The following is a 14,566-nucleotide window of genomic DNA, read 5'->3' on the forward strand; positions in this document are numbered from 1 at the left end:
ATATTTACATCAGGGCTTTTAGTTGGCCTCTCACCACAATAGCATTCATTTTACCCACTAGGTAAGTTTTTGTTGCTCACCCCCTTTAACCCTCCCCCCTTCTTGGATTCTAATAACTTTTATATTTCTTTGTGCCCATGCGTGCATATTGTTTGGTTCCCAATTATTCAACAGTACAATTGGTGTTTGTTTTTCCATTTCTGAGATACTTCACTTGGGATAATGGTCTCCAGTTCCATCCCTGTGCTGCATCCTTTTTATGGCTGAGTAGTACTCCATGGTTCCATATCTTTGCAATTGTGAATCGTGTTGTGATAAACATTCAAGAGCAGGTGTCTCTGTTATAAAATTATTTCCTTTGAGTATATACCCAGCAGTAGGATTGCTGGATCAAATGGTAGGTCTAAATTTATTTATTTATTTAGAGACAGAGTCTCACTTTATTGCCCTCCTTAGAGTGCCATGGCATCACAGCAACCTCCAACTCCTGGGCTTAGGCGATTCTCTTGCCTCAGCCTCCAGAATAGCTGAGACTACAGGTGTCTGCCAGAACGCCCGGCTATTTTTTTGTTGCAGTTTGGCTGGGTCTGGGTTTGAACCTGTCACCCTCTGTGTATGGGGCCGGCGCCCTACTCACTGAGCCACAGGCGCTGCCCTCTACCTTTATTTCTCCGAATAATCTCCTTACTGTTTTCCATAGAGGCTGTACTAATTTGTAGTCCCACCAACAGTCTGTAAATGTTCCTTTCTCTCTGCATCTATTGTTTTTTTGACTTTCTAATAATGCCATTCTTATAGGGGTAAGGTGGTATCTCATTGTGGTTTTAATTTGCATTTCCTTGATGATTGTCTTTTGCCCACTTTTTAATGGGATTGTTTTTATATTCTTGCTATTTTTTTTTTTTTTTTGTAGATTCTGGATGTTAACCATTTATCAGATGTAGTGTGTGTGAATATTTTCTCCCATTCTGTAGGTTGCTTATTTACTCTGTTTATTTCTTTTGATGTGCAGAAAGGAGCTTTTTAATTTAATTAAGTTCCATTTAAATTTGTTGTTGTTGTTGCTGTATTTGCCTTTGGGGGTCTTAGGCATAAATCCTTTGCCTAGGCCAGTGTCTGTAAGAGTTCTTCCAGTATTTTTTCTAGAATCCTTATGGTTTCATGCCTTACATTTAAGTCTTTTATCCACCTCGAATTACTTTTTATGTGTGGCAACAGATTGGGATCCTGTTTCATTCTATTGTATGTGGCTATCCAGTTTTCCCAGCACCATTCATTGAATAGGGCTTCTTTTTCCTAGTGTATGTTTTTGTCTGCTTTGTTGAAGATCAGTTGATTATAGGCAGATGGTTTTATTTCTGGGGTCTCTGTTCTGTTAAGTTGGTCTATGTGTTTACTTTTATACCAGTAACATGCTGTTTTGATTACTATAGCATTGTAGTATAATTTGAAGTCAGCTAATTTAATGCCTTCATATTTGTTTTTTTCCTTAAGATTACTTTGGCTGTTCAAGCTGTTTTTTGATTCCAGAGGAAGCTTAGCATTATTTTTTCTATATCTGTGAAATATGGCATTGATATTTTGATGGGGATTCTGTGAATATGTAAATTACTTTGGGCAGTATGGACATTTTCATAACATTGATTCATGAGCACGGGATGTTTTCCCCTTTGTGTTATCTGTGATTTCTTTCATTGGTGTTCTGTCTTTTACCTCCTTGGTTAAGTATGTTCCTAGGTATTTTATTTTCTTTGCAGCTCTTCTAAATGGTACTGAGTTCTTGATTTGACTATCAACTTGACTGTTGTTAGCACGTAGAAGTTTTACTGATTTGTATACATTGATCTTGTAACCTGAGACTTTGCTGAATTTATTTATCAATTCTAGGAGTCTTTAGGGTTTTCTAGATACAAGCTCACATCATCAGCAAACAGGGATACCTCTTCTCTGGTTTGGACACTCTTTTTTTTTTTTTTTTTTTTTTGTACCACCCTCGGGTAGAGTGCCGTGGCATCACAGGGCTCACAGCAACCTCTAACTCTTGGGCTTACGCGATTCTCTTGCCTCAGCCTCCCGAGCAGCTGGGACTACAGGCACCCGCCACAACGCCCGGCTATTTTTCTGTTGCAGTTTGGCCGGGGCTGGGTCCGAACCCGCCACTCTTGGCATATGGGGCCGGCGCCCTACTCACTGAGCCACAGGCGCCGCCCCTGGTTTGGACACTCCTTATTTCTTTCTCTTGCTTGATTATTCTGGCTAGAACTTCTAGTACTATATTGAATAGGTGTGGTGACAGTGGGCACCTTTATCTTATTCCAGTTCTTCGGGGTAATGCTTTCAACTTTTCCTCATTCAGTAGAATGTTGGCTGTATGTTTGTCATGCGTGGCTTTTATTATTTTGAGGTGTGTTCCTTCTGTGCCTAGTTTGTTGAGAGTTTGTCATGAAGGGATGCTGGATTTTATCAAATGTTTTTCTTGCATCTTTTGAGAGATCATGTGATCTTTGTTTTTTCTAATGTTTAAGTAGCGAATAATGTTTATTGATTTGCATATATTAAACCATCCTTGCTTGCCTGGAATATAACCCAGTAGATCAGGGTGAGTTATCTTTTTGAATTTGGTTTGCTAGTATTGTTAAGATTTTGCATCTGTGTTACAAAGGGATCTTGGTTTGTAGTTTTGTTGTTGTGTCTTTTCTTGGCTTTGGTATCAATGTGATACTGGCTTCATAGAATCAGTTAGGATTCTCTCCTTCATAATGTTATGGAATAATTTCTATAGGATATATACCAGTTCTTTGTAGGTCTGGTAGAATTTGGCTTTTTTTGGGTAAATTTTTGATTACTGTTTCAGTCTTCCTGCTCATTATTAGTCTGTTCAGGATTTCCTGTTTCTTCCTGACTCATGTTTGGGTGGTTGCGTGTTCCCACAGTTTATCTATTTCTGGGAATTTATGTATAGAATCTATGTTTTCTAATGTATGTACATAGAAGTTTTCACGGTATTCATGGGTATTTTGTATTACTGTGGTATCAGTTCCAATGCATCCTTTTTCAATTCTGACTGAGCTTATTTGAGACCTTTCTCTTTTATTTTGGTTAATCTGGCTTGTACTGTACCGATTTTGTTTATCCTTTCAACGAACCAACTTTCTGTTTCATTTATCCTTTGTATTTCTTTTGGTTTCCATTTCATTTAGTTTGGTTCTAAGCTCTGTTATTTCTTTTCTTCCGATGGCTTTTTTTTTTATTTTTTTATTTTTCCAGTTCTTTTAGATGCGACATTAGGTTGTAAATTTGTTTTCTTCTTCCCTCGCCTTCCCTTCCCTCGCTTTCCCTCCCCTCCTCTCCTCTCCCTTTTACTTCTCCCCCTAAGTGGAGTGCCATGGCATCATTATAGCTCACAGCAACCTCAAACTCTTAGGTTCAAATAATCCTCTTGCCTCACCCTCCCAAGTAGCTGGGAGTATAGGCATTCACCACAATGCCTGGCTAATTTTTCTGTTTTCAGTAGAGATAGGGTCTCGTTATTGCTCAGGCTGGTATCAAACTCTCGAGCTCAAGCAATCCTTCTACTTGGGCTTCCCAGGGTACTAAGAGTATAGGCATGAGCCATTGCACCTAGCCTGTCTTTCTGATGTAGGCATTTAAGGCTACGAACTTTCCCCTTAGGATTGCTTTTGCTGTATCCTATAGATTTTGATAACATGTGTCCCCTTTGTCATTCCTTTCAAGGAATCTCTTGATGTGTACCTTAAATTTATCGTTGACTCAGGAGCCATCAGCAGCAGGTTTTTTATTTCCATGACTTTGTATAGATTTAAGTGTTTCTCTTAGAATTAAGGGTTTGAACACAATAATTAAGAAAATGCCATGAAGGCTATGTTAACCCGTTCGGTGAAAATATTTCAGACTGTATATGGAACCAGCACATTGTACCTCATGATTGCATTATTGTACACAGCTATGATTTAATTAAAAGAAGAATTGATTTCTAATTTTAGTTTACTGTGGTCTGAAACAATACATGGTATGATTTTGATTTTTTAAAATTTACTCGGACTCGTTTTGTGACCTAAGGTATAAGTCTTGGAGATTGTTCTATACGGTGATGAGAGAAAGGTGTATTCAATAGTTTGGAGGTAGAACGTTCTGTTCCTCTAGCTCTGAGGTTCTTTCTTCTCCATGGTCTAACTATTTTTGATACTTTCTACTGCATCTTTACATTCCCTGATTGTCTTCTTCATTTCCTTAAGCTCCACCTTATCCTTTCCATATTCTACGTATCTCTCGTCCAACTTTTGATTCTGTCTTTCCATTTTCTCATCCATTCCTTTTACTGTCTTCATCATCCATTTTTTTTTTTGAGACAGAGTCTCACTTTGTTTCCCTTGGTAGAGTGCCATGGTGTCACACAGCTCACAGCAACCTTAAACTCTCAGGCTAAGGATTCTCTTGCCTCAGCCTTCCAAGTAGCTGGGATTATAGGTGCCCATCACAATGCACAGCTACTTTTAGAGATGAGGTCTTGTCCAGCTCAGGCTGGTCTCGAACCTGTAAGCTCAGGCAGTCCACCCGCTTCAGCCTCCCAGAGTGCTAGGATTATAGTTTATTATCCATATTTTAAATTCTTTTTCTGTTAACTCCATTAATTCTTTATAGGTGTAGTCTTCTGCAGTAGCTGCCTCTGGGGGAGTTCCTCTGTTTGGGGTTTTCATGTTGCCTGAATTTTTCTTTTGGTTCCTCCTCATGTGTTTTTTCTTAATCACCTCCTTGTCCTCCTTTTTACTTCTCACTGCCACCTTTATTTTAAACAGAAATCCTTGCTCTCTCTTTTTTCTTTTTTTAAATTAAATCATAGCTGTGTACATTAATGCATTTATGAGATACATTGTACTGGGTTTTGAGACCACACCTATGGTGCATTTTTCAAGGGTACATGTCAAAACTATTAAGTGTAGAGTATAAATGTCTTAACACAACAGTTAAGAAAGTGAGGTGAAGGCTATGTTAATCCTTGCTCTTGATGACAGTATGTTGCAGTGTGTCCCCAGGACACAAGGTGGTGCTCTGGGTTTTTTGAGGAGACAAAGAGCACAGTCAACAATCTCTGTGTTCCTTATTCCAAACTTAGTTGCCTGATTATTTCCTCAGCATTCAGACCCTGCATGGTTAGGATCTTAAAGCTCACAAGAATCCTTCAGGGGCAGTTCTCACAGTGCCCCCTGACTCCAGTTCCTGTGGGGTGCGGGAGTCCCTCAGCCTGTCCTAATAGTGAAGTTCTGATCCTGGCAGGTGGAATTAAGAAGGCTGTGCTTTAGGCCTCCCGCTAAGACCTTCTCATGACTTTCCCACAATGGCAGCCCTCTGGCCACCGAGACCTTTTCATTTTGGCTGCCTCACCAGATACCAAACCTATGCCAATCCACTCCAGCCGGCATTCAAATCTGGTTGCTGTATACTGTTTAAGTCCTCCCACTCTTCCAAGCTTCCCACTCAATGTGCAACTTCTCTCAAACAACTGAAAACTCCAGAAAGGATTCCTCCCATCTGGGCCACTATGGGCAGCCAGCTGATCCCAGCCGTTGCAATCACTTGCCTAATTTGTCGGATTTCCGGATTATACTTTGTATCTAGCTTACCATCTTGCTGTGCTCCCTGAGCTATGACTCTGGGTATGATCCCTGTGCCAGATATGGCTGGGTTCTCTCTTTTTCCCCAGTCGTTCTAGGAGAGCTCAGCTGAACGATCCTTCTGGTCTGCTGTCTTACTCTGCCCACCCTCCATCATTTATTAAACTTAGTGTTTGCAGGAGACAAAATTCTTGACTGCCAGTTGTTCTGTTTTCTTTAAGATCAAAAATGGGTCCCCACTTCTGAATTTTTAGGTCTCCTTGAGAAGTTTGCAATTAGTCTGATTGGTTTTCCTTCATAGATTAGTTGTTGCTTTTATATCGCTACTTGTAGAATTTTCTGCATTTTGACTTTTTTTTTTTTTTTTTTGAGACAGAGTCTCACTATGTCACCCTCAGTACTCAGCAACCTCAAACTCTTGGGCTTAAGCAATTCTCTTGCCTTAGCCTCCCAAGTAGCTGGGACTATAGGTGCTTGCCACAATGCCCGGCTATTTTTTTGTTGTAGTTGTCATTGTTGTTTAGCAGACCGGGGCAGGGTTCAAACCCATCAGCCCTGGTGTACGTGGCTGGCACCCTAACCACTTGAGCTATGGGCGCTGAGCCTCTTCATTTTGACTTTAACCGAGTTGATGATTACTTGTGTTAGAAATTTCCTGTTTGCTATGAATCTTCCCAGTGTTCAGTGACCATTTTGTGTCTGAATCTCTGGAAATTCCAGGGAAGTTTCCCTCAATAATTCCCTAGAATAGGTTTTCCATGCTTTTAGCTTTTTGTTCTTCTACCTCAGGGATACTTGTAATTTGTATACTGGTTCACTTCACATAGTTCCATATTTCTTTGAGTAATTGTTCATTCTTCCTTATTTTTTTTTTCTGTGTCTTTGAGTTAGTTTAAGAGTGTTGTCTTCAGGAGCTAAGATTCCTTCTTCATTTGGTCTAGTCTGTTGCTGAAACTTCCTGCTGTATTTTGAAATTCCCTAAATGACTCTTAGTTCTGTTAAGTCCTTTATTATATTGTCTAGCTCTTTAGTGACTTTTTCATTTTTTTCATTGATGGCCTCAAATATTTTTTTGGCTTCTTTGTGTTGGCTTTCAACTTTCTCTTCAAGCCCCTTTGTCTTCTTTGCTGTCTGTACTCCAAATTCCATTTCTGAGATTTTGACATTCTCTTTTTGGTTAGGTTCCATTGCTATAGATCCATTATGATCCTTTGGGGGTGTCAAATTCGCTTGTTTTTTCATGTTGCCAGGGTCCTTTTGTTAGTTTTTTCTCATCTAAAGCTTCTCAGTTTAGGGCAGTTCAGGAAAAACTTTTTAACTGGCATGGATCCTCTAATGTGGGATTCCTATTATTTCTACATTCTCCACAAGTCAGAACTTAGGCAAGTGGACAGAATTCATTTTGCCAGTTATGGGATTTTTTCCTTGGTTGCAGTCCAGGTTCATAAATCTGTAGCTTTTTGCCTCAATCTTGATAGTCACGTGATTGGGCTGTGTGTTTAACATATCAAACATACAAATTCATAGATTTTCTTTGCATGAGCATATTTTTAAAGAAAAATGCAAAAAATGTTGGAGTAATTTATTTTTATTTTAAATAAATTTTATTATGTATATTAAAGATATACAACATGATCTTATGGGATATGTATAGATAGTAAATAGGTTACTACCATGAAGGACATTAAGATATCTCATATAGTTACCCATTTATTTTTATTTTGGTAGCAAGAGCAGCTAAAAATCTCATTTAGCCAGAGTCCCAAGTACAGTACAAGTATAGTTCTCATGTTGTGCATTAGATCGCTAGATGTTCATCCTGCACATCTGCTGCTTTGTAACCATGGACCCACGACTCCCTATTTCCTTATTCCTCACCTTTAGCAGTTTCTTTATCTTTTTACTCTTACGTTTTTATTTCATAATAGATGCTTATAAATAATTGATAGCTTTCCGCTTAACCTTTTTCTCTGTATGGATTTATTCAGTTTCTTGGAAGTATGCTTTCCTCTCTAGAATAAAGTTAAATATAAGTGTGCCACTTGGATGTTGACACTAAATTATCTAGACCCAAGCTGGAGTATCCAACCTTTTTCTTTTCTGCCACACACTAGAAGAATAAGAGTTGTCTTAGCCCATATGTCAAATACAAAAACAAAAACACTAATGAAAGCTAATGAGCAAAACCAAAGGGTCTGTGCCTGTGCATGCTTTTCACCATATCCTCCACCACAGATAAAACAGTCCTCAAATAACTTGCATACAGCCTTCAGGCCACAGGTTGGACACCCCTGATAGAACTTATCTTCTGTAAATCTGTCTCCCTCTGTATCTCTCTATACATGTTTCTGTCTATCTCCCCATATATATATATATATAGCAAATGAAGTGCTTCATGCCTTTCTCCTTCTGTGATGCTGGAAATGTTTTACGTCTGAGTTGTCTGCTACAGACTCACTAGTCACATTTGGCTGTTGAGCGCTTGGAATATGTTTTGTGCAACACACATTATTTTTACCATAGTCAGGGTCTCACTGTGTTCCCTGGGCTGGCCTCAAACACTTGACAGAGAATGGTTGAGAAATTATGATGTGAAGAGAAAATGTGACTGAGTTTGGTCAACTTAGGACCTAGGTTGATATCGAGAGAATGACTATTTATCCATAAGAAATTTCATTCAAGGATCTTTAAAGAATGACCTGAAGTTCACTGCAACAAGCAAGCCATATAGTGCTAAGGTACGAAGGGGATGTAGAGCCAGGGCTTCCTATCTGAGTCATACCCTCCTGTGAACCCAGCCTTGGAGATGGGCCTCTTCTGCTTCCTCTTATTACAATGTCAGTCTGCCTGTTTGTTCCTAGTAGTTCTTTTCTAGCCCGTTCATTATGTGTTTTTACATAGCTTTTCTTCCTCTTTTCCTATACCAAGCTGCAGTTCTTATTGCTACCCAGAGGTTTTCAAAATTCCTAAGATGGACAAATAGGCATAAACAATCTTTCTCATTTTTTCACCTAGATTAGAGAGATAGACAAAATAAAACCATACATGATAAGGGTATGTATTTGTATACCCAAGGAACTTCTCTGGCAATTTTATTTAGTTGACAGAGACACTCTGAATTAAGGGCAGACAGATTGGACTTTGGCTGAGAGGAGTGAGGAGATGGGATGGTAGAAGAAAAGGTAGATAACTCTAGAGGGGTCTCTCCCCTCATTCATGCCATCCCTTTTATCACTGACTTCACCACCATCATTAAAGACGAGCCATATAAGAGGCACACAGTAAGGGATACTGTGGGAAGGAAGCTTGTTCCAGACAGGAAGGAAGCAGGGGGGAGGTTTGTGCAGTTCTCTGGCCACCCAGGTGGGGTGATTTATCCAGGGATGCCATTTGTGCACAGTTTGGGCATTTATACCTGTTTCCCAGGACACTGGACTATACCATTACTCTAAATGAATCTTTATTAGCGTCCATTTAAAAGCTGGCTAATGCTTCCATGAAAAAAGCCTTTGAAGAGACTTAAACTAAAAACCTTAGGGCAAACAGGGATGCAGAGATTTGGGTACTACTAGAGCAACAATGTCTTGGTGTTTAGAGTTCTCCTGTCTCTTGCCCTATCCCCATAGCCTTTGGATCATGACTTTACACTTTGCAGTTCTCAGGTCGGGATCTTTCCTCTAAAAATGATCAACTGGAATTGAAATGTAATACCAAATTTCTACAGAAGATGTCAGTATTTAACAAGATTTGCAGCATGAATCACTTACCATGATTCATTCATCTAAAGGGATATTTGTAATTTCCCCAAGTTGAGAAGTAATATACAAGAGTTTTTTGATATAGAAGTTATAATATTATTGAATAATATCAGCTCGATTGTATTTTTCATAAATAATATTCTTCTAAAAATGGGCATTTATGTGAAAGCATATAACAAAAATAAAAGTATATAAAAGTAAAACATCCCACTATCCCCGTTCTCACTACTCAGAGGTAATTGCTGTTCTAAATTTTTCAAAATGCTAAATAAAAACAGTTTCATAGGTAACATGTTTTTCCACTACTTGGTACTTTTAATTAGCATTCCATGTCAGTGTGTATTGGATTACCAGATTCTTTTTAATAGCTGCATGGCATTATGTCGTATGGATGAACTTGATTAATTTAAGTAGTTCCCAGTTAATAAACATGTTGGTTATTTTTGGCAACAATTGATGCAGTGAACATTCTGAATATACCTTTGCATACTTATGTTTTTGTAATGTTGATTTCTGTAAGGAGTATTGCTGAGTCAAATGGCATGTGTGTTTATAGTTTTAATAGGTATTGCCATATTTTCAGAAGAGGCCATACCACTTTATAATCTCACCAACAAGAGTGCTTGTTTCTCCTCAGTATGTTAGGCTTAAGTTTTGCCAGTGTGGATGGGTGAATAATAGAATCACATTGTTTACGTATTTGTTTCTCAGATGTTATTTTACATATCATGGCCTTCTCCTCTGTAAATTGCCTACTTGTGTTCATTCTCCATTTTCCTGTGGGTTCTTACTATTGGAGCCCAGTATTTAATAGTGTATTTGTTACAGATCTGTTCTTCCAGTTTGGGTTTCTAGCATGCTTAGGTTTTTATCCTAAGAATGTGTAAAGAAATTTTTCCTATATTTTCTTTCAGTTCACTTTTGGCTTTATTTTTTACATTTAGATTTTAATTCATCTGGACTTAATTTCTGAGTATGCTGTGAGGTAGGGAGCATACTTTACTTTTTCCCCAGATAGATAATTAGTTGAGCAAACATCATTTATTGAATACTTCATCTTTTCCTTACTGACTCGAAATACCATCTTTATCATGTACTAAATCCTCACATATTTCAAGGTCTGTTTCTGGGCTCCACTTTGTTCCTTGATCTCTTTGTCAGTAACTGCTTGTGCTGCACTGCTTCAGTTGCTATAGCTTTATAGTATGGTTTGCTCTCTAGCAGGGCAAGTCTAAGCTCCTTTGCTCACCTATTGTTTCACCCCAATTTTCTGTCTTGAATACAGCACAGCCAAATTATAGTAGTCATTAACACCACCAATTACAGTGGGCATTGAGCATTCCCTATGGAAACTCCTGTAAGGGTTTCACTGGATTCTGTGATAGCAGAATAGTGGGAGCCTAAGAGGTGTGCGTTAAAGGACTACTGATCAGACCTGGTTTCCCAGACAGTACTGAAGATGACCTGGGCTAGACTTTTGTGGAACAGATCCTTGGGGTTGGGTATGATGTGGCCCAGCTCCTGCAACTTGCTTGACTCATGGGAATGGTGCAGGGCCAGAACCAGACACCTGTCATGCTAATAACTTCCCTCAGGATTCAGAAGTCACCGTGAGTATAGATGAATGGCTACTGTAACGCTGCTCACTTAAAAATGGCTATAACCTATTTTTAGGACTCTTAAAAATATTAAATCAGTAATGGCTAATTAGGACTTTTAAATTTTTACTAATCTATATTTGAAAGTTACCTAGTCCGGTATTTCTGGAAACATAATTCATACCATTTAGAGCAGGGGTCCTCAAACTACGGCCCGCGGGCCACATGAGGCGGTGTGATTGTATTTGTTCCCATTTTGTTTTTTTACTTCAAAATAAGATATGTGCAGTGTGCATAGGGATTTGTTCATAGTTTTTGTTTTTTTTTTAAACTATAGTCCGGCCCTCCAACGGTCTGAGGGACAGTGAACTGGCCCCCTGTTTAAAATGATTGAGGACCCCTGATTTAGAGTATCATAATGCTCTGGAATTTAGATAGCTAATTTTGGGTGGCCCCTGTGGTAGAGTAGAGATTTGAACAGAAGTGTATTCAGGATCCAAAGCCCATATTCTCAAACACTAACTGAGAAAAAAAAGAAAAAATATTTATATACATATGTATCTGTACACACATAAATAAAATGAAACAAAGGCGCTGGCCCCACATATCGAGGGTGGTGGGTTCGAACCTGGCCCTAGCCAAACTGCAACAAAAACATAGCTGGGCATTGTAGTGGGCACCTGTAGTCCCATCTACTCAGGGGGCTGAGGCAAGAGAATCACCTAAGCCAAGGATTTGGAGGTTGCTGTGAGCTGTGACACCATAGCACTCTACCGAGGGTGATAAAATGAGAGTTTGTCTCTAAAAAAAAATAATAATAATAAATAGCTAACTTCTTAAATCTTCTAGTTCTCAGTGGATAATTTGAAGTGTGTATACATAAGGGTATACATATATATAGTTTTTCTTTTTTTTCTTTTTTTACTAGAATGACCAGTCAACAGGGGACATAAAAGTAATTGGTGGAGATGATCTCTCAACTTTAACTGGAAAGGTATGTATCTTGAAGGGAAGGAAAAGAACATTTCATGCCAAAAGTCAATTAGTAACACTGTGCTTTCAATTAATCACTAAGAGGCAGTTTACATAGTATAACTAAACGAGGTTATTTAACCCTGGGAAACAATCCAAGTTAATTATCTTTCCCTAGGTCATATAGTAAAAAGATAGCAGAATCCACTCTTAAACTTAAAAGTCCATATTGCCAAGTATTGCTGGCTACTTCTGGGAATTTAATTTGGGATCCTTCAAAAAATATATACATGGGGAAGAAGATAGCCTTCTTTTAAAACATAGACTTATGCATAGTTTCTTATGAGATAGCAGGGCAAGGCAGTATCATGTAGTGACTGAGAATAGGTTCAGGAGCCTGACAGCTTCAATTCAAAGCCAGGCTTAGCACTTCCTAACTCTGTGACTTAATGTCTCTGTGTCCCATGTATAAGCAGGGTGAGGGTGATAACAGTAGCCACATCATAAGAGTTTAGAGAGTATTAAGTGATACAATGCATGTAGGTAATCTTAACAACAGTGTCTGATAAATAAATATACTCAATAAATTCAAACGTACTATTATTTTAAGAAATTTTAGGGTTTTCTTAAGACAGTAAAATTCTTCCAGTATAGACCATTGGTTTGGTGTGCTGTGCTTCTGTTGTGGTATGTCTTGTGACACTTTTAATTTCCCTTTTGTCTTTGGTCTATTAATTGTTCAGGAGTATGTTATTTAATTGAAAACAATGGACATACAAAGGTATTTGAATATTTTTCTGATACATTAAAAAGACTTTTCAGTAACCAATGATAAATGATTGAATGCTGCTTTTTTTTAAAGCTGCCAGTTATAAAATTATCTGGGCTTGGTGGCACACACTTGTAGTCCCAGCTACTTGAGAGTCTGAGGCACGGGAATCACTTGAGCTTAGGAGTTTGAGGTTGCAGTGAGCTATGATGATGCCACTGCACTTTAGCCTGGGCAACAGAGGGAGCCCTGCATCTGAATGAATGGATGGCATTAATCTCATAAAATTTCGCCTTAATTCTGTGAGGGAGATGGAATCCTTATTTTACATATCAGGAAATTAAGGCTTGGTAACATCGAAGGACTTGCCCAAAGTCACACTACCAGTAAGTGGTAGGAGCTTGAATTTGAATGCAGATATGTCTGACTCCAATGCACTTTTCTCCCTGTAGGTTTTAGATTTTAATGCTCACATCTTACCTTACTGTGTATAAGAAAATTTTAACATATAATACGTGAAATTCTGTAGTCTAATATCAGGGTCATGCCAAAAACTAAACTAATTGTCCCTTGGAAAACTTCAGGGGAGAAATTAGAATCTGTTGACTCTTTCCCCCTCCTGTCCATTCTGTGTACCACTGCCAGACCTGTCCTCCTTCCCTTTCAGCATGCTTTGTCCATATTTAGAAGCCATTTGAAGCCCTCACTTCTATAATGAGTTTGTAGTCCTGAAAGGGACCTAGCCTTCAAGGCCTGTTATTTAGTTGGACCTTGTCTTTCTCACCCAGTGTCTTGTCCTGCCGTGAAGCTGTGTGATCTTACATAGGTATCTGTCTCCAAAATAACTTTTTTTCCATCTTATTCATGGTAAGGCACAAATTTTTGTGCAAAAAAAATCAACAAATTGAGTGAAATTATTTCTCGGTGGTGAGATTATGGAATTACTTGAACTTTGTTTCATTTTATTTATGTGTGTACAGATACATATGTATATAAATATTTTTTTCTTTTTTTTTTCTCAGTTAGTGTTTGAGAATATGGGCTTTGGATCCTGAATACACTTCTGTTCAAATCCCTACTCTACCACTACTGGGCTATCTTTATGACTTTAGGCAAGTCATTTGACCTCTGTGCCTCATTTTTTTCATTTATTAAGTAGGGATCTAGCTACTTGACATCAATGTCAATAGTGGTTACAATTCTGTTTAATTTTAAAAACAGTCTTGGGATTACACTCTAGAAACTACGATTTTGTATTAGACAAATATTTAATCTTTCTGGACTTTTATTTGTATAAACTGTCTTATTCTAAGGTCTGTGGTTATGATCTAATCGAGGTCATACAGTTACTTAGTATTAAATCCAAGACTAGAATTCAGTGTCTGGGTCTCATAATTCAGTGCTGTTTTTCAAACTATAATTCCATACCATTGTGAAATCCCTGTCGCATTGGGCCATAGTTACTGATAAGAATATGTTATCATTCAGATGTACTAGCTAGGGTAGAGAAAATGTTGAAAAAGAACCGGATAATAAGGAGTGAAATAATTATTGATCCATTAATTGATTGTATTCAGTTTTCCCAAATATTTAAATTGCAGTATCTTTTTTTTTTTTTTTTTTTTTGCAGTTTTTGGCCAGGGCTGGGTTTGAACCTGCCACCCCGGCGTATGGGGCCAGTGCCCTACTCCTTTGAGCCACAGGTGCTGCCCAATTGCAGTATCTTTTGAAGAAGGCAAATTAGTTGTGGTACAAGGAAAGGGAGGGACTAACTTTCAAGCATCTACTGCCGTACTACCCTGCTTCCCCGAAAATAAAACAGTGTCTTATTTTAAG

General features: G+C 38.4%; 1 protein-coding gene across 1 annotated transcript in view; it reads left to right on the forward strand.

Moving 5' to 3' along the window:
- The window catches only part of HPRT1 (hypoxanthine phosphoribosyltransferase 1), a 43,003-nt gene that overhangs the window by 13,233 nt on the left and 15,204 nt on the right, over positions 1-14,566 (forward strand). Inside the window, exon 4 of the mRNA XM_053580164.1 lies at positions 11,918-11,983. Coding sequence (XP_053436139.1) covers positions 11,918-11,983 — 66 coding nt within the window. The remainder of the gene's footprint in view (positions 1-11,917; positions 11,984-14,566) is intronic.

The sequence above is a fragment of the Nycticebus coucang genome, chromosome X, assembly GCF_027406575.1.
Source record: "Nycticebus coucang isolate mNycCou1 chromosome X, mNycCou1.pri, whole genome shotgun sequence".
Lineage (NCBI taxonomy): Eukaryota > Metazoa > Chordata > Mammalia > Primates > Lorisidae > Nycticebus > Nycticebus coucang.